This window comes from Bombina bombina, chromosome 12 (genome assembly GCF_027579735.1).
Source record: "Bombina bombina isolate aBomBom1 chromosome 12, aBomBom1.pri, whole genome shotgun sequence".
Taxonomy (NCBI): domain Eukaryota; kingdom Metazoa; phylum Chordata; class Amphibia; order Anura; family Bombinatoridae; genus Bombina; species Bombina bombina.
In genome coordinates this window covers 127,896,547-127,919,644 of record NC_069510.1, presented here as the reverse complement: position 1 = coordinate 127,919,644, position 23,098 = coordinate 127,896,547, and the positions used below count along the sequence as shown (strand labels likewise).

Below are 23,098 nucleotides of genomic sequence, written 5' to 3'. Positions count from 1 at the left end.
GTGAAGGAAATAAACATACCAAGTCCAGTGACACTCAGCAGAATTTCAGCCTGGACCCAACCGAATGGATTCCTTGCTTCGCACACATAGACTCCTCCATTCTCGGGTCTTGCAGCTGCAAAAAAGGTAGTTACACTTAATATATAAAGATCTGAAATTAGTAAATGGAAGCTATGATTTCACGCCTCACAATATTGTTTTATGTGTCACATTTACTGGGTTAACAGGATTAATTGTACCCTGCATAAGTGGCACAGTATATATGGGGTGTTTGCAGTATTATACTAAAATGGCACCTTTTACTTCTCTTTGCCAGCATTTTGACCCATTATTATTATTATCATTTATTTGTAGAGCGCCAACAGATTCAGCAGGGCAATAAACATAGGTATGATATGCAAAGTAGTATTTATAGGGAACAGGTGGGTATAGGGCCCTGGAAAGAGTTGCACTGTTGTAAATCAGCTTTCATGAAGGTGACCTACAAAACAGCTGGGCTCGTATGCTACTGGGGTTCAAGGGGATGACAAAAGGAGGAGAGGAACGGAGATAAGAAAGGTTAAGGTATAGTATATGCATCCCTGAACAGAGCCTTTAAGGAGAGCTTGAAACTTTCAAAACTAGGGGAGAGTCTTGTGGAGCGAGGTAGAGAGTTCCACAAAATAGGAGTCATGGAGAAGTCCTGCGGATGGGAATTTGAGGAGGTAACAAGAGAGGAGGCAAGAATGAGGTCATGAGCAGTGCAAAAAGGACACATGTACTAATCCCCAAGCTACAAGGAGGTCATGAGCAGAGCGAAGAGGATGCATGTACTAATCCCCAAGCTACAAGGAGGTCATGAGCAGAGTGAAGAGGATGCATGTACTAATCCTCAAGCTACAAGGAGGTCATGAGCAGAGTGAAGAGGATGCATGTACTAATCCTCAAGCTACAAGGTGGTCATGAGCAGAGCAAAGAGGATGCGTGTACTAATCCTCAAGCTACAAGGAGGTCATGAGCAGAGAGAAGAGGATGCATGTACTAATCCTCAAGCTACAAGGAGATCATGAGCAGAGCGAAGAGGATGCATGTACTAATCCTCAAGCTACAAGGTGGTCATGAGCAGAGCAAAGAGGATGCATGTACTAATCCCCAAGCTACAAGGAGGTCATGAGCAGAGCGAAGAGGTTGCATGTACTAATCCTCAAGCTACAAGGAGGTCATGAGCAGAGCGAAGAGGATGCATGTAGTAATCCTCAAGCTCCAAGAAGGTCATGAGCAGAGCGAAGAGGATGCATGTAGTAATCCACAAGCTACAAGGAGGTCATGAGCAGAGCGAAGAGGACGCATGTACTAATCCCCAAGCTACAAGGAGGTCATGAGCAGAGCGAAGAGGATGCATGTACTAATCCTCAAGCTACAAGGAGGTCATGAGCAGAGCGTAGAGGATGCATGTAGTAATCCTCAAGCTCCAAGAAGGTCATGAGCAGAGCGAAGAGGATGCATGTAGTAATCCACAAGCTACAAGGAGGTCATGAGCAGAGCGAAGAGGACGCATGTACTAATCCCCAAGCTACAAGGAGGTCATGAGCAGAGCGAAGAGGATGCATGTACTAATCCTCAAGCTACAAGGAGGTCATGAGCAGAGCAAAGAGGACGCATGTACTAATCCCCAAGCTACAAGGAGGTCATGAGCAGAGCGAAGAGGATGCATGTACTAATCCTCAAGCTACAAGGAGGTCATGAGCAGAGCGAAGAGGATGCATGTAGTAATCCTCAAGCTCCAAGAAGGTCATGAGCAGAGCGAAGAGGATGCATGTAATAATCCACAAGCTACAAGGAGGTCATGAGCAGAGCGAAGAGGACGCATGTACTAATCCCCAAGCTACAAGGAGGTCATGAGCAGAGCGAACTCGAAGAGGATGCGTGTACTAATCCTCAAGCTACAAGGAGGTCATGAGCAGAGTGAAGAGGATGCATGTACTAATCCTCAAGCTACAAGGAGGTCATGAGCAGAGCAAAGAGGATGCATGTAATAATCCCCAAGCTACAAGGAGGTCATGAGCAGAGCGAACTCGAAGAGGATGCGTGTACTAATCCTCAAGCTACAAGGAGGTCATGAGCAGAGTGAAGAGGATGCATGTACTAATCCTCAAGCTACAAGGAGGTCATGAGCAGAGCAAAGAGGATGCATGTACTAATCCCCAAGCTACAAGGTGGTCATGAGCAGAGCGAAGAGGATGCATGTAGTAATCCACAAGCTACAAGGAGGTCATGAGCAGAGCGAAGAGGATGCATGTACTAATCCTCAAGCTACAAGGAGATCATGAGCAGAGCGAAGAGGATGCATGTACTAATCCCCAAGCTACAAGGAGGTCATGAGCAGAGCGAAGAGGATGCATGTAATAATCCACAAGCTACAAGAAGGTCATGAGCAGAGCGAAGAGGATGCATGTACTAATCCCCAAGCTACAAGGAGGTCATGAGCAGGGCGGAGAGGATGCATGTAGTAATCCACAAGCTACAAGGAGGTCATGAGCAGAGCGAAGAGGATGCATGTAGTAATCCTCAAGCTCCAAGAAGGTCATGAGCAGAGCGAAGAGGATGCATGTAGTAATCCACAAGCTACAAGGAGGTCATGAGCAGAGCGAAGAGGACGCATGTACTAATCCCCAAGCTACAAGGAGGTCATGAGCAGAGCGAAGAGGATGCATGTACTAATCCTCAAGCTACAAGGAGGTCATGAGCAGAGCGAAGAGGATGCATGTAGTAATCCTCAAGCTCCAAGAAGGTCATGAGCAGAGCGAAGAGGATGCATGTAGTAATCCACAAGCTACAAGGAGGTCATGAGCAGAGCGAAGAGGACGCATGTACTAATCCCCAAGCTACAAGGAGGTCATGAGCAGAGCGAAGAGGATGCATGTACTAATCCTCAAGCTACAAGGAGGTCATGAGCAGAGCAAAGAGGACGCATGTACTAATCCCCAAGCTACAAGGAGGTCATGAGCAGAGCGAAGAGGATGCATGTACTAATCCTCAAGCTACAAGGAGGTCATGAGCAGAGCGAAGAGGATGCATGTAGTAATCCTCAAGCTCCAAGAAGGTCATGAGCAGAGCGAAGAGGATGCATGTAATAATCCACAAGCTACAAGGAGGTCATGAGCAGAGCGAAGAGGACGCATGTACTAATCCCCAAGCTACAAGGAGGTCATGAGCAGAGCGAACTCGAAGAGGATGCGTGTACTAATCCTCAAGCTACAAGGAGGTCATGAGCAGAGTGAAGAGGATGCATGTACTAATCCTCAAGCTACAAGGAGGTCATGAGCAGAGCAAAGAGGATGCATGTAATAATCCCCAAGCTACAAGGAGGTCATGAGCAGAGCGAACTCGAAGAGGATGCGTGTACTAATCCTCAAGCTACAAGGAGGTCATGAGCAGAGTGAAGAGGATGCATGTACTAATCCTCAAGCTACAAGGAGGTCATGAGCAGAGCAAAGAGGATGCATGTACTAATCCCCAAGCTACAAGGTGGTCATGAGCAGAGTGAAGAGGATGCATGTACTAATCCTCAAGCTACAAGGAGATCATGAGCAGAGCGAAGAGGACGCATGTACTAATCCCCAAGCTACAAGGAGGTCATGAGCAGAGCGAAGAGGATGCATGTACTAATCCTCAAGCTACAAGGAGGTCATGAGCAGAGCGAAGAGGACGCATGTACTAATCCTCAAGCTACAAGGAGGTCATGAGCAGAGCAAAGAGGATGCATGTACTAATCCCCAAGCTACAAGGTGGTCATGAGCAGAGTGAAGAGGATGCATGTACTAATCCTCAAGCTACAAGGAGATCATGAGCAGAGCGAAGAGGACGCATGTACTAATCCCCAAGCTACAAGGAGGTCATGAGCAGAGCGAAGAGGACGCATGTACTAATCCCCAAGCTACAAGGAGGTCATGAGCAGAGCGAAGAGGATGCATGTAATAATCCACAAGCTACAAGAAGGTCATGAGCAGAGCGAAGAGGATGCATGTACTAATCCTCAAGCTACAAGGAGGTCATGAGCAGAGAGAAGAGGATGCATGTAATAATCCTCAAGCTACAAGGAGGTCATGAGCAGAGCGAAGAGGATGCATGTACTAATCCACAAGCTACAGTAGGGGCCTTGCACACCATGTGAGCCATCATTATAGAACATGATGAACAGGTAGTGAACAACAAGCCATTCTTTCCTGCTGTTGCTACTGATATTATTTTGTTTGAGAATTTTATTATGTTGCGCACACTGCAACCACTGTAAAGTGTGATCTTTGTTCCTGACTAGTAACTTTTTACCTCTGTCTAGTAAACTACAGGGATATGTCTATAATAGTATTGTGCGTCACTACACTATAGAGTGGAGATTATCTCCTCATGTTTTTTTACTCAACTTAACTTATATTGAGGCTGATTTAGATGCCCTATACCAGCTTCACAATGCTGCTGAAGCCTAAGAAGGTCAAAACAGGTGTCCACGTGTTATTTTTCTTGTTATACACTTCAATCTCTTCTATCCTTAAAAGCTGCTTAGCAAAGCATTGTGAAAAGCATGATTTAGGGAGTTAAGTGCAAAATATGTTTGCATTCAAAAAGTTTACTTAAACATTAATTATCTTGCCTGCTTTTCCTGTAACAGGCCTCTGAAAAATGTTTTTTTTTTCCCTCTGGAACAGATATGCTGAAGCTGGAGTGCATGATCATTCAGGATTCAGAACTCTACAACTTTCTACCCAGTGATTGTTTGATCACTGCAGGCGCTTATGTATTTCTGCCTCTAATTGGCCACAAGCAAAGAACAAAATATACATTAACTCTAGAGGCTTTTTGAGGGGTACTGTATGTCATAGACCTGCTGTGGCATAGCAAAACAATACCATTTGTACTAACAAAACATCAGCTTTAAAAGGGACACTAATCACATTGTAATTACAAGACTTTTTGTTGCCTTGCTAAAGAGTAACATATTGACCAAGTCAAAACCTATTTAAAACAAACAGAGACATTGGGGTCAATCAGATACGATCGGGTTGATTGACACCCCCTGCAGGGGGCTGTATTACACCAGCAGTTCACAAGAACTGCTGGTGGAATGATAAATGCCGACTGTATGCTGTCGGCATTTATCGATGTGCAGCGGACATGATACGCTACATTGTATCATGTCCGCTCGCACATTAGTAAATTTACCCCCTGGTTTAAAGTGAATGTCAAGTTAAACAGATTACATAAAGTGAAACGATAGCAGTTAAAAAATTAATGAGAGTTTCATTCATTAAATTGTTAGGATAAACTTATCTTCAGAGTTATTTAACTATAAACGCTACACGGATAATAGCTAAAGCTCCGGTTGTCCTTTTCAGCATTTGATTGACAGATGACTCAACTGCAATCAACTAATCGTTGTTTCCACCCGGGCAGTGACGTTTGTGCAAAGGGGCTGAACGCCCCAGGGGGAGAAACAACAATTAGTTGACTGCAGATGAGTCATCTGTCAATCAAATGCTGAAAATGGCGACCGGAGCTTCAGCTATTATCCGTGTAGTGTTTATAGTGAAATAGCTCTGAAAATAAGTATATCCTAACGATTTCATGAATGAAACTCTCATTCATTTTTTATCTGCTATCGTTTCACTTTATGTAATCTGTTTAACTTTACATTCACTTTAATGTTATTGTTTTACAGTGTTTACCATGGCAACTGTATGCTAGGAAGACCAAGTAGCCACCTTACAGATCTGAATCAGAGAGGAATCATTACAAAGAATATACTGCTCTAGTAGAATCAGCATAAATACCCTCAGGCTTCCTCAAGCTTCTTGTCCATTGGATCCTTGAAGGAAGTAAACACCTTATAATTACACTGAGCATTTTTGTTGTCTTGCTAAAAAAATAACATATTGGCCAAACCAAAACATATTTAAAACAAATATACACATTGTTTAGTATAATTGTTTTTCAAAAGTCAAACTTCACCCATTACTTGCCTTAATAGGAGGAGCCAATCTGCGCTTGAATCTGCAGACAAGGCTAGTCACTCATTATTATCACTGTCATAATACATGTGAATTTTCCCTCTTCGAGCAGCTTTTTCCCATGTCTATCAATTGTAATTTAATGCAAGCCAATAACCTTATTCCATTAAAAATGTTAACAAATAAGAAATAAAATTATATTACTTTTTATTTTTATTACTCATAATTGAACTTTTGGGGGGTTTGATTTTAACTTTATTGTCCCTTTAAATGCGTCCTAGCTGGGGTAAATAGATTGCTGCATTTTTCCTTCCTATTCTACTGTAATATTCTGATCTAACCTAAACATTTGCATTCCAGTTTTGTCTTTATCTCCTGGACCCCCGGATCTATGGATACAGTAGAGCAGAGGGTCAATATCTCTGGAACTGTGATTTCATACAGGATCTTCCGATCCTATTGTGTTTCCTAGCCGTGTGTTGTGATAACCTTCATTACTCTCCTACACACAATGGGAAGTGATAACACTCAAGAAACAAGATTATACATGTCGCATCCATGAACAATGGAACTTAACAAAATATTATAAAAATTTAATCACTGAGTGTCTTGGAATTGAATTGAGACATTAACCTTTTATATGAGTCATCTTACTGGATACAGAACAGAATTATAAAAACAAGGACAGTCTACAAAGTGATAACTACGTTATTCACTTTATATCATAAACTCATAAATCTAACACATTGTTCACAACTTGCACTGCTCTGTTTTTAAAGGGACGTTTTAATGCAAAAATAACAGTCTAATTTGTTAGCACGTGTAATATTTGCATAAGTGTCCCTTGTTTACGCAGTTTATGTTCATTTTCATGCATAAAGCATTTAAAAAAAATAAAAAATAAATATGTGCTTGCCTGATAAATTAATTTAATTCTTGAGGGTGAGAGTCCACAGGAACATCACATATGGGATATTATTTCCTGTTTACGAAGAAAAAGCAAAAATACCCCATACTCCCGGAAATCCAGTAAACATATGGACAAGTAGAGAAGAAAGCCAGGAACATAGAAAAGAACCAAAGTGGGACAAAAAGTGCAAAAAATAAGTCCTGACACAAGTTGTATAATAACAAGGTCGGGATTCTCGTCATCATGAAAGATATAAATGTATTACATAAGCATAAATTTAGTCTTCTAAATAGTTAGAGTATAAAAGAACATCATTTGTAAAATCCAATACACACAAAAAGAAATCTACGAAACCACCATAATAAAATGGTAGGACAATACTGTTAGGCATGAACACTACTGGTCAGACACAACAGCTTCTAGTACTTTCCTGCTAAAGGCCACCTCAGCTGGGGCATAAACATTAAAATGTTTGCTATGAAGACCAAGTAGCCGCAATGCAGATCTGACCCAGAGAGGCATCATTACAAAGCAGATACTGCTATAGTAGAATGAGCATAAATACACTCAGTGGGAGTCTTTCTTTCTACCTCAAGATTCCTGTCCATTGGATCCTTGAAAAAGGTACTGTCCTCTAAAGGACTAGTAGTCCGTCTAGCTAATGTGGAAATGGCTCCATACACTTTAGGGATCATCTCCCAGTATAGGTCAACAAGGTAAACATAGCCTTAAATTTGGCAGGCAAAACAAAGGGTACTCCTAGTTCATTTAATTCATTAGATACCGGTTCAGAGGCTGACTCAGGAATAAGGAATGTCAAAGGTTGCTTATAAACAGATTGAACAATTGTATCTATTCTCCTAGTAACAGCACTAGCAGAAGTGGCAGAATCATCCGCTTCCAAACACTTAACACTTCCCATAACAGAGAATAAACTTGAGATTAAAGGACACATCTTGCCCCATGACATCCACGGTGGGAGGATCCAGTGGAACAGTCTGAACTTCATAGTTAAAGGGGAAGTGGACAGGTCACTCAGCAGAGGCTATTTGTATAGCCATGCTTAGAAGATCTTGCTTCCAGTGCAGGTATGCAACTGTGGGGAAGCATGCAGTCATAAGCTCAGCCATACCAGACTGAAAACATTCCCTAAACTTAGGGGATAACTGTAGGTCTCTCAGATGGACAGCCCTGGTGGGCAACAGAGCCCTGACCTGCAGGCAGCACAGCTAAACCCTATCAAGGATAGCACACTGTAGACCAGGGGATTGGCAGATAAATCCTCATTAAAAGGATATGTAATAAGTGGTAGATCTTCCATCACCACCAATGTTCCCTGTAAGGCCAGTTTTGTGTGCGGCCCAGCAGTGAAACAGTTAACAAGAGAACCATACCTTGTAGTCTGTATTGGGCAGTGTTTGCTAATTGCAGGGTGTGGTTACCTAATTAACTGTTTCACTGCTGGGCTGTACACAAAACTGGCCTTAGAGGGAACACTGCTCACCACTACTTACCAATTCCATGGATAAGGAAGTGCTACAGAGCTGCAGCTACTGTGCAGAACATGGTTGGTAATTGGCTGCCACATGATTTATTGATATTAATAATACAGTAAAAGTGCTTATTATACTCTTTTAACATTCAAACGCGTGATTGGCTGTGCGCAGGCAGGGGGCGGGATTGCACGCGAGCATAAAATAGCAGTTGTGTGCAATGTTAAATTCCGGCAGCGGATTAGTATAAAAAGTAACTTTTCTCCCCAACTAGTAAAGTATAGTGACATTTTTCAATCCCTGCAATATATACATTTTTTCCTAGATGAACAAAATAAGAAAATAATAACAGTTTTGTAAAAAGGTAATGACATTTTTCAATATGTGCTGCTCTTACGTTTGATGCGGACAGTGCTTGATCCAGGGCTCTCTATAACTTCTGTTGTTTCTGAGGCCACCACTGGACCCTCATCCTGCTTAGACCAGCTAACATGCGGTGTGGGGGTCCCATCAGCACTGCAGGTCAGTATCACATCCTCGCCTACCTCCACTTCCACATCCAGAGGGAAGTCTACAAACTCAGGAGCAGCTGGAACAAAAGAAAATATCACAACTGTCATAGAGCATAGGATTTATCTACCGAGAAAAACAGACATATAGTACACAGACACCAAATTGTACCGATATATGCATGTGACTGCAATGTATGCTCTAGACTTTATTATATACTATATATGCATGTGACTGCAATGTATGCTCTAGACTTTATTATATACTATATATGCATGTGACTGTAATGTATGCTCTAGACTTTATTATATACTATACATGCATGTGACTACAATGTATGCTCTAGACTTTATTATATACTATATATGCACGTGACTGCAATGTATGCTCTAGACTTTATTATATACTATACATGCACGTGACTGCAATGTATGCGCTAGACTTTATTATATACTATACATGCATGTGACTGCAATGTATGCTCTAGACTTTATTATATACTGTACATGCATGTGACTGCAATGTATGCTCTAGACTTTATTATATACTATACATGCATGTGACTGCAATGTATGCTCTAGAATTTATTATATACTATACATGCATGTGACTGCAATGTATGCTCTAGACTTTATTATATACTATTTATGCATGTGACTGCAATGTATGCTCTAAACTTTATTATATACTATACATGCATGTGACTGCAATGTATGCTCTAGACTTTATTATATACTATACATGCATGTGACTGCAATGTATGCTCTAGACTTTATTATATACTATACATGCATGTGACTGCAATGTATGCTCTAGACTTTATTATATACTATACATGCATGTGACTGCAATGTATGCTCTAGACTTTATTATATATTATACATGCATGTGACTGCAATGTATGCTCTAGACTTTATTATATACTATATATGCATGTGACTGCAATGTGTGCTCTAGACTTTATTATATACTATACATGCATGTGACTACAATGTATGCTCTAGACTTTATTATATACTATACATGCATGTGACTGCAATGTATGCGCTAGACTTTATTATATACTATATATGCATGTGACTGCAATGTATGCTCTAGACTTTATTATATACTATACATGCATGTGACTACAATGTATACTCTAGACTTTATTATATACTATACATGCATGTGACTGCAATGTATGCTCTATACTGTATTATATACTATATATGCATGTGACTACAATGTATGCTCTAGACTTTATTATATACTATACATGCATGTGACTGCAATGTATGCTCTAGACTTTATTATATACTATATATGCATGTGACTGCAATGTATGCTCTAGACTTTATTATATACTATACATTCATGTGACTGCAATGTATGCTCTAGACTTTATTATATACTATACATGCATGTGACTGCAATGTATGCTCTAGACTTTATTATATACTATACATGCATGTGACTGCAATGTATGCTCTAGACTTTATTATATACTATACATGCATGTGACTGCAATGTATGCTCTAGACTTTATTATATACTATATATGCATGTGACTGCAATGTATGCTCTAGACTTTATTATATACTATATATGCATGTGACTGTAATGTATGCGCTAGACTTTATTATATACTATACATGCATGTGACTGCAATGTATGCTCTAGACTTTATTATATACTATATATGCATGTGACTGCAATGTATGCTCTAGACTTTATTATATACTATATATGCATGTGACTGCAATGTATGCTCTAGACTTTATTATATACTATATATGCATGTGACTGCAATGTATGCTCTAGACTTTATTATATACTATATATGCATGTGACTGTAATGTATGCGCTAGACTTTATTATATACTATACATGCATGTGACTGCAATGTATGCTCTAGACTTTATTATATACTATATATGCATGTGACTGCAATGTATGCTCTAGACTTTATTATATACTATATATGCATGTGACTGCAATGTATGCTCTAGACTTTATTATATACTATATATGCATGTGACTGCAATGTATGCTCTAGACTTTATTATATACTATACATGCATGTGACTGCAATGTATGCTCTAGACTTTATTATATACTATATATGCATGTGACTGCAATGTATGCTCTAGACTTTATTATATACTATATATGCATGTGACTGCAATGTATGCGCTAGACTTTATTATATACTATATATGCATGTGACTGTAATGTATGCTCTAGACTTTATTATATACTATACATGCATGTGACTGCAATGTATGCTCTAGACTTTATTATATACTATACATGCATGTGACTGCAATGTATGCTCTAGACTTTATTATATACTATATATGCATGTGACTGCAATGTATGCGCTAGACTTTATTATATACTATACATGCATGTGACTACAATGTAGCGCTAGACTTTATTATATACTATATATGCATGTGACTGCAATGTATGCTCTAGACTTTATTATATACTATATATGCATGTGACTGCAATGTATGCTCTAGACTTTATTATATACTATATATGCATGTGACTGCAATGTATGCTCTAGACTTTATTATATACTATACATGCATGTGACTGCAATGTATGCTCTAGACTTTATTATATACTATACATGCATGTGACTGCAATGTATGCTCTAGACTTTATTATATACTATACATGCATGTGACTGCAATGTGTGCTCTAGACTTTATTATATACTATACATGTATGTGACTGCAATGTATGCTCTAGACTTTATTATATACTATATATGCATGTGACTGCAATGTATGCTCTATACTTTATTATATACTATACATGCATGTGACTGCAATGTATGCTCTAGACTTTATTATATACTATATATGCATGTGACTGCAATGTATGCTCTAGACTTTATTATATACTATATATGCATGTGACTGCAATGTATGCTCTATACTTTATTATATACTATACATGCATGTGACTACAATGTATGCTCTAGACTTTATTATATACTATACATGCATGTGACTGCAATGTATGCTCTAGACTTTATTATATACTATACATGCATGTGACTGCAATGTATGCTCTAGACTTTATTATATACTATATATGCATGTGACTGCAATGTATGCTCTAGACTTTATTATATACTATATATGCATGTGACTGCAATATATGCGCTAGACTTTATTATATACTATATATGCATGTGACTGCAATGTATGCTCTAGACTTTATTATATACTATACATGCATGTGACTGCAATGTATGCTCTAGACTTTATTATATACTATATATGCATGTGACTGCAATGTATGCTCTAGACTTTATTATATACTATACATGCATGTGACTGCAATGTATGCTCTAGACTTTATTATATACTATATATGCATGTGACTGCAATGTATGCTCTAGACTTTATTATATACTATATATGCATGTGACTGCAATGTATGCTCTAGACTTTATTATATACTATATATGCATGTGACTACAATGTATGCTCTAGACTTTATTATATACTATACATGCATGTGACTGCAATGTATGCTCTAGACTTTATTATATACTATACATGCATGTGACTGCAATGTATGCTCTAGAATTTATTATATACGATATATGCATGTGACTGCAATGTATGCTCTATACTTTATTATATACTATACATGCATGTGACTACAATGTATACTCTAGACTTTATTATATACTATACATGCATGTGACTGCAATGTATGCTCTATACTGTATTATATACTATATATGCATGTGACTACAATGTATGCTCTAGACTTTATTATATACTATACATGCATGTGACTGCAATGTATGCTCTAGACTTTATTATATACTTTACATGCATGTGACTGCAATGTATGCTCTAGACTTTATTATATACTATATATGCATGTGCTGCAATGTATGCTCTAGACATTATTATATACTATATATGCATGTGACTGCAATGTATGCTCTAGACTTTATTATATACTATATATGCATGTGACTGTAATGTATGCTCTAGACTTTATTATATACTATATATGCATGTGACTACAATGTATGCTCTAGACTTTATTATATACTATACATGCATGTGACTGCAATGTATGCTCTAGACTTTATTATATACTATACATGCATGTGACTGTAATGTGTGCTCTAGACTTTATTATATACTATACATGTATGTGACTGCAATGTATGCTCTAGACTTTATTATATACTATATATGCATGTGACTGCAATGTATGCTCTATACTTTATTATATACTATACATGCATGTGACTGCAATGTATGCTCTAGACTTTATTATATACTATATATGCATGTGACTGCAATGTATGCTCTAGACTTTATTATATACTATATATGCATGTGACTGCAATGTATGCTCTATACTTTATTATATACTATACATGCATGTGACTACAATGTATGCTCTAGACTTTATTATATACTATACATGCATGTGACTGCAATGTATGCTCTAGACTTTATTATATACTATACATGCATGTGACTGCAATGTATGCTCTAGACTTTATTATATACTATATATGCATGTGACTGCAATGTATGCTCTAGACTTTATTATATACTATATATGCATGTGACTGCAATGTATGCGCTAGACTTTATTATATACTATATATGCATGTGACTGCAATGTATGCTCTAGACTTTATTATATACTATACATGCATGTGACTGCAATGTATGCTCTAGACTTTATTATATACTATATATGCATGTGACTGCAATGTATGCTCTAGACTTTATTATATACTATACATGCATGTGACTGCAATGTATGCTCTAGACTTTATTATATACTATATATGCATGTGACTGCAATGTATGCTCTAGACTTTATTATATACTATATATGCATGTGACTGCAATGTATGCTCTAGACTTTATTATATACTATACATGCATGTGACTACAATGTATGCTCTAGACTTTATTATATACTATACATGCATGTGACTGCAATGTATGCTCTAGACTTTATTATATACTATACATGCATGTGACTGCAATGTATGCTCTAGAATTTATTATATACGATATATGCATGTGACTGCAATGTATGCTCTATACTTTATTATATACTATACATGCATGTGACTACAATGTATACTCTAGACTTTATTATATACTATACATGCATGTGACTGCAATGTATGCTCTATACTGTATTATATACTATATATGCATGTGACTACAATGTATGCTCTAGACTTTATTATATACTATACATGCATGTGACTGCAATGTATGCTCTAGACTTTATTATATACTTTACATGCATGTGACTGCAATGTATGCTCTAGACTTTATTATATACTATATATGCATGTGCTGCAATGTATGCTCTAGACATTATTATATACTATATATGCATGTGACTGCAATGTATGCTCTAGACTTTATTATATACTATATATGCATGTGACTGTAATGTATGCTCTAGACTTTATTATATACTATATATGCATGTGACTACAATGTATGCTCTAGACTTTATTATATACTATACATGCATGTGACTGCAATGTATGCTCTAGACTTTATTATATACTATACATGCATGTGACTGTAATGTATGCTCTAGACTTTATTATATACTATACATGCATGTGACTGCAATGTATGCTCTAGACTTTATTATATACTATATATGCATGTGACTGCAATGTATGCTCTAGACTTTATTATATACTATACATGCATGTGACTGCAATGTGTGCTCTAGACTTTATTATATACTATACATGTATGTGACTGCAATGTATGCTCTAGACTTTATTATATACTATATATGCATGTGACTGCAATGTATGCTCTATACTTTATTATATACTATACATGCATGTGACTGCAATGTATGCTCTAGACTTTATTATATACTATATATGCATGTGACTGCAATGTATGCTCTAGACTTTATTATATACTATATATGCATGTGACTGCAATGTATGCTCTATACTTTATTATATACTATACATGCATGTGACTACAATGTATACTCTAGACTTTATTATATACTATACATGCATGTGACTGCAATGTATGCTCTAGACTTTATTATATACTATACATGCATGTGACTGCAATGTATGCTCTAGACTTTATTATATACTATATATGCATGTGACTGCAATGTATGCTCTAGACTTTATTATATACTATATATGCATGTGACTGCAATGTATGCTCTAGACTTTATTATATACTATATATGCATGTGACTGCAATGTATGCGCTAGACTTTATTATATACTATATATGCATGTGACTGCAATGTATGCTCTAGACTTTATTATATACTATATATGCATGTGACTGCAATGTATGCTCTAGACTTTATTATATACTATATATGCATGTGACTGCAATGTATGCGCTAGACTTTATTATATACTATATATGCATGTGACTGCAATGTATGCTCTAGACTTTATTATATACTATATATGCATGTGACTGCAATGTATTCTCTAGACTTTATTATATACTATATATGCATGTGACTGCAATGTATGCGCTAGACTTTATTATATACTATACATGCATGTGACTGCAATGTATGCTCTAGACTTTATTATATACTATACATGCATGTGACTGCAATGTATGCTCTAGACTTTATTATATACTATACATGCATGTGACTGCAATGTATGCTCTAGACTTTATTATATACTATATATGCATGTGACTGCAATGTATGCTCTAGACTTTATTATATACTATATATGCATGTGACTGCAATGTATGCTCTAGACTTTATTATATACTATATATGCATGTGACTACAATGTATGCTCTAGACTTTATTATATACTATACATGCATGTGACTGCAATGTATGCTCTAGACTTTATTATATACTATACATGCATGTGACTGCAATGTATGCTCTAGAATTTATTATATACGATATATGCATGTGACTGCAATGTATGCTCTATACTTTATTATATACTATACATGCATGTGACTACAATGTATACTCTAGACTTTATTATATACTATACATGCATGTGACTGCAATGTATGCTCTATACTGTATTATATACTATATATGCATGTGACTACAATGTATGCTCTAGACTTTATTATATACTATACATGCATGTGACTGCAATGTATGCTCTAGACTTTATTATATACTATACATGCATGTGACTGCAATGTATGCTCTAGACTTTATTATATACTATATATGCATGTGCTGCAATGTATGCTCTAGACATTATTATATACTATATATGCATGTGACTGCAATGTATGCTCTAGACTTTATTATATACTATATATGCATGTGACTGTAATGTATGCTCTAGACTTTATTATATACTATATATGCATGTGACTACAATGTATGCTCTAGACTTTATTATATACTATACATGCATGTGACTGCAATGTATGCTCTAGACTTTATTATATACTATACATGCATGTGACTGTAATGTATGCTCTAGACTTTATTATATACTATACATGCATGTGACTGCAATGTATGCTCTAGACTTTATTATATACTATATATGCATGTGACTGCAATGTATGCTCTAGACTTTATTATATACTATATATGCATGTGACTACAATGTATGCTCTAGACTTTATTATATACTATATATGCATGTGACAGCAATGTATGCTCTAGACTTTATTATATACTATATATGCATGTGACTGCAATGTATGCTCTAGACTTTATTATATACTATATATGCATGTGACTGCAATGTATGCTCTAGACTTTATTATATACTATATATGCATGTGACTGCAATGTATGCGCTAGACTTTATTATATACTATACATGCATGTGACTGCAATGTATGCTCTAGACTTTATTATATACTATACATGCATGTGACTGCAATGTATGCTCTAGACTTTATTATATACTATACATGCATGTGACTGCAATGTATGCTCTAGACTTTATTATATACTATATATGCATGTGACTGCAATGTATGCTCTAGACTTTATTATATACTATATATGCATGTGACTGCAATGTATGCTCTAGACTTTATTATATACTATGTATGCATGTGACTGCAATGTATGCTCTAGACTTTATTATATACTATACATGCATGTGACTGCAATGTATGCGCTAGACTTTATTATATACTATACATGCATGTGACTGTAAAGTATGCTCTAGACTTTATTATATACTATACATGCATGTGACTGCAATGTATGCTCTAGACTTTATTATATACTATACATGCATGTGACTGCAATGTATGCGCTAGACTTTATTATATACTATACATGCATGTGACTGTAAAGTATGCTCTAGACTTTATTATATACTATACATGCATGTGACTGCAATGTATGCTCTAGACTTTATTATATACTATACATGCATGTGACTGTAATGTATGCTCTAGACTTTATTATATACTATACATGCATGTGACTGCAATGTATGCTCTAGACTTTATTATATACTATACATGCATGTGACTGCAATGTATGCTCTAGAATTTATTATATACTATACATGCATGTGACTGCAATGTATGCTCTAGACTTTATTATATACTATACATGCATGTGACTGCAATGTATGCTCTAGACTTTATTATATACTATACATGCATGTGACTGCAATGTATGCTCTAGACTTTATTATATACTATATATGCATGTGACTGCAATGTATGCTCTAGACTTTATTATATACTATACATGCATGTGACTGCAATGTATGCTCTAGACTTTATTATATACTATATATGCATGTGACTACAATGTATGCTCTAGACTTTATTATATACTATACATGCATGTGACTGCAATGTATGCTCTAGACTTTATTATATACTATACATGCATGTGACTGCAATGTATGCTCTAGACTTTATTATATACTATACATGCATGTGACTGCAATGTATGCTCTAGACTTTATTATATACTATATATGCATGTGACTACAATGTATGCTCTAGACTTTATTATATACTATACATGCATGTGACTGCAATGTATGCTCTAGACTTTATTATATACTATACATGCATGTGACTGCAATGTATGCTCTAGACTTTATTATATACTATACATGCATGTGACTGCAATGTATGCGCTAGACTTTATTATATACTATATATGCATGTGACTGCAATGTATGCTCTAGACTTTATTATATACTATACATGCATGTGACTGCAATGTATGCTCTAGACTTTATTATATACTATACATGCATGTGACTGCAATGTATGCGCTAGACTTTATTATATACTATACATGCATGTGACTGCAATGTATGCTCTAGACTTTATTATATACTATACATGCATGTGACTGCAATGTATGCTCTAGACTTTATTATATACTATACATGCATGTGACTGCAATGTATGCTCTAGACTTTATTATATACTATACATGCATGTGACTGCAATGTATGCTCTAGACTTTATTATATACTATATATGCATGTGACTGCAATGTATGCTCTAGACTTTATTATATACTATACATGCATGTGACTGCAATGTATGCTCTAGACTTTATTATATACTATACATGCATGTGACTGCAATGCATGCTCTAGACTTTATTATATACTATATATGCATGTGACTGCAATGTATGCTCTAGACTTTATTATATACTATATATGCATGTGACTGCAATGTATGCTCTAGACTTTATTATATACTATACATGCATGTGACTGCAATGTATGCTCTAGACTTTATTATATACTATATATGCATGTGACTGCAATGTATGCTCTAGACTTTATTATATACTATACATGCATGTGACTGTAATGTATGCTCTAGACTTTATTATATACTATACATGCATGTGACTGCAATGTATGCTCTAGACTTTATTATATACTATATATGCATGTGACTGCAATGTATGCTCTAGACTTTATTATATACTATACATGCATGTGACTGCAATGTATGCTCTAGACTTTATTATATACTATACATGCATGTGACTGCAATGTGTGCTCTAGACTTTATTATATACTATACATGCATGTGACTGCAATGTATGCTCTAGACTTTATTATATACTATATATGCATGTGACTGCAATGTATGCTCTAGACTTTATTATATACTATACATGCATGTGACTGCAATGTATGCTCTAGACTTTATTATATACTATACATGCATGTGACTGCAATGTATGCTCTAGACTTTATTATATACTATACATGCATGTGACTGCAATGTATGCTCTAGACTTTATTATATACTATACATGCATGTGACTGCAATGTATGCTCTAGACTTTATTATATACTATGTATGCATGTGACTGCAATGTATGCTCTAGACTTTATTATATACTATATATGCATGTGACTGCAATGTATACTCTAGACTTTATTATATACTATATATGCATGTGACTGCAATGTATGCTCTAGACTTTATTATATACTATATATGCATGTGACTGCAATGTATGCGCTAGACTTTATTATATACTATATATGCATGTGACTGCAATGTATGCTCTAGACTTTATTATATACTATACATGCATGTGACTGCAATGTATGCTCTAGACTTTATTATATACTATATATGCATGTGACTACAATGTATGCGCTAGACTTTATTATATACTATACATGCATGTGACTGCAATGTATGCTCTAGACTTTATTATATACTATATATGCATGTGACTGCAATGTATGCTCTAGACTTTATTATATACAGTGCGTTTAAATAGATGGCTAAGGCTGGGCTATTTCATTTCTAAAACAAACATAAATAAATAACACAAGGAAATAAATAAAACAAGAAAATACATTTTCTATTAACCTTGTTATATTAATTTAAGAGACAATGTGATATCAAAAATGCCAACTTCATTTTAACCCCTTAAAGGGTTATAAATGTTGTGAAATTGACTACATTAAAAACATATCGTTTGAAAGTTAATGATACTGGGATAAAATAAACTTACTTTGATGAAGAAACGAAGCTTCCAACATTTTAAGTAAATATAATTTATTTCTAGGGCTGACGTTATTCATTCCAACCCATAAAAGTAGTCAGGGCTTTTTTTTAGTAAGTTTACCCAATTGGATGTCTTTTCATTTGCATATTTATAAGGTCTGTGTGCGTTCCCCAGCACATGCACAGTTTGTACATTCCTAAACGCATGCGCATAAGATGTGAACACTTAGCAGCTATATTATTGTATGTCACGTAGTAGGATCATCTTCTATGTCAATCACTATCAGTGGAGGATTCAGTGCATACTAGTCTATTCACAATGCACATGATCAATGGAGGACGTCAGCGAGTGCAACCTCAATACAGTGCGCTTGCGTGGCACAGGTAGCTTCTCATTGCACATGTGAAGGTACGTAACACAAAGAACCCAAGTTGCCCACCCTGATTGGACTATGCTAATGAGGGCGTTTGGAAATGGGCAGAAATTGACTTGAACATTGTGGTGAAACGATAAAACAATGCTACAGCAAGGTATTTGAGTATATTTTCAATGCGGATTCAAGTGTACATTCATGAAATAAAATGATCTGCCTTTCATATCCCTTTAACCCAAAACGACGGGGAAATACGTTATGCAGTACTTTGCCTATTATACCACATAACGTATATATACGTTGGAGCTGCAGGAAGCTGCAGCAGTCTCGGCTGTTTAACTTATTGCATCTGTCTTCATATGGAACTGGAGATTATCGGCTAGTGCCCGCGGGAGGTGTGGGTGGTCCAGCAGGGGAGGGAGGAGGCAGGGGGAGGGAGTGGGATTGCCCTATACTGCAAACAAATAAAGGGAAATGGAGGGATGGGGAGCTACACAACAGAAAAAAAGTGGGGTGGGGGGACCACTACACTTCAGAAAATAAAAATAAATTAATAATATATAGATATTTTAAAGGTACTGGCCTTATAACCCTCTTGAAAAAGTCTTGATGATACCAGAAGAAACGCGTTGAGGTAACGTGGGTTCAGTCTGACGTAAACCAAAAAGTCCTTTAAACACCTTCACGCTTTCCTTCCTGAAGCTTACCAAGTTTTGTTTGCAAGCAAAATGATTGTTAGCGGTTCCAGGTAAAGACGGACATTAATTTGCAGAGGAGGATCACACGGTGACAATTTCATATTGCACATTGTTTTTTAACTTTTGAACGTGTAATTTTATGTTTTGCGCATTTTAAGTGCCGAGTAAAACGTTTACCCTTACAGTGGCTTTTGCGCTCGTGTCTTTTTTTCTCTTTTCCATACAGACAGCTGACAGTACTAAAGTAGTTGGAGGGGGAGGGTAATATAGCTATTTGGGGGGGATCAGGGAAGTGGGAGGGTTGAGGAAGTTTACTACACTGCAGAAAAATAAAAATAAACTGCATATTGACAGATTGCCAGTACCTAAGATGATCGTAAACAGTGGGGGGCGAGGTAGGGAAGAGAGCTGTTTTGGAGGGATCAAGTAGTGATCAGAGGGTGAGAGGTGTCAGGTAGAAGGATAATCTCTACGCTACAGATAAAATTTACCTTACAAGCTACTTGATTAACCCCTTCACTGCCAGGAATAATAGAAGTGTGGTGCTCAGCTGCAATTAGCGGCCTTCTAATTACAAAAAAGCAATGGCAAAGCCATATATGTCTGCTATTTCTGAACAAAGAGGATTACAACCATTTGTGTCATGATTGCACAAGCAGTATGTAAATAGTTTCAGTGAGAAACCCAAAGCTTGTGTAAAAAATAACCATATTTTTTATATGATCACATCTGACGGTGAAATGGTAACATGAAATATACCAAAATGGGCCTAGATCAATATCTTGGGTTGTCTACTTAAAAGAATATATATAGTTTTGACAGGTAAATAAAAAAAACAAGACTCTATTTTTGTATAAATGTAGTGATAGCAAAAATGCTAAAAATTCTCCCAGAATTTTGTGCAACTTCTTTTCTGAAAATCCGGTAGTGAAGGGGTTAAAGAGAATTAGGATGATTAGAACAAAAATGCAATCAAAGAGTTAATCTTAACATAACTACTGTTAGCTTTGAAATGATGAAAGATATAACTAATGTAATGTTTTTATAATGTACTGAAAGATATCCTCTATATCTAACGTCTTTAATGAGATTTCTCTCTGAGACCAATGTAGTAGTTTTGAGCTCTGCTTTCCAAATCTGGACACCCATTCCAATAAATTACTTTGCTGTTTGAAAACATTATATGCTTTTTTTAAAGTGAATGTAAATTTCAATGAATAAGTGCCCGGTTTTTAAAAATACTATTCATTCACTCATTCATTCAAATTTACATTGAAGTGTTTGTTTTTTTCAAAATACCTTTTTCTTTAGGAAAACCAGACCAGCGATCCTCCGCCCGCAGCTTCTCTGATCTTAGCACCGCAATGACGAAATTGGCTTCCTCCAATCATTGCGTGCATCCCAAGGTGTCCAGCTCGTGAGGCCATGCAACGATTAGAGGAAGCCAGTTTCGTCATCGATAAAATACAACTAGAAAATCCGTTGTTGTTTTGTTTTCTTACAATGTAAAATTAAAATGTGGCTAACCAATTTAATAATGATGATTACTACCTAATGTTTAAACATATTGTTCTAAATAATAATACGAATTCCTGACTTGTGCGATTATCCTTATGGTATCATTTTGAGTAATTTTATACATTTTTGTAACATAAAGCATTGCCATGATAATTGAAGATTCTAATGAATAAAGTTTAGTTGTGTAGATTTCCACAGCTTAAACTGTGATGAGCTTTTTTTTAAAATAAACTACAAAACAGCTGTGTTTATTAACAAATGGAGCAGGGGTGAAATCTTAAAGAGACACTAAAGCCACATTTTTTTCTTTGATGATTCAGATAGAGCAGGCAATTTTAAGCAACTTTCTAATTTACTCCTATTATCAATTTTTCTTCGATCTCTTGCTATTTTTATTTAAAAAGCAGGAATGCAAAGCTTAGGAGCCGGCCCATTTTTGGTTCAGAACCTGGGTTGTGCTTGCTTATTGGTGGCTAAATGTCAGCCACCAATAAGCAATCACTATCCAGGGTGCTGGACCTAAAATGGGCCGGCTACTAAGCGTTATATTCCTGCTTTTAGATAAAGATAGCAAGAGAATGAAGAAAAATTGATAATAGGAGTAAATTGGAAAGTTGTTTAAA

At 36.1% G+C, this 23,098-nt stretch overlaps 1 protein-coding gene across 1 annotated transcript in view; it reads right to left on the bottom strand.

Annotated features, from left to right (window-relative positions):
* HMCN2 (hemicentin 2) overlaps positions 1-23,098 on the bottom strand; it is a 542,629-nt gene that overhangs the window by 266,190 nt on the left and 253,341 nt on the right. Inside the window, exons 18-19 of the mRNA XM_053695481.1 lie at positions 8,785-8,976; positions 20-115 (exon numbers count right to left, since the gene is read on the bottom strand). Of these exons, the coding sequence (XP_053551456.1) occupies positions 20-115; positions 8,785-8,976 (288 nt within the window). The remainder of the gene's footprint in view (positions 1-19; positions 116-8,784; positions 8,977-23,098) is intronic.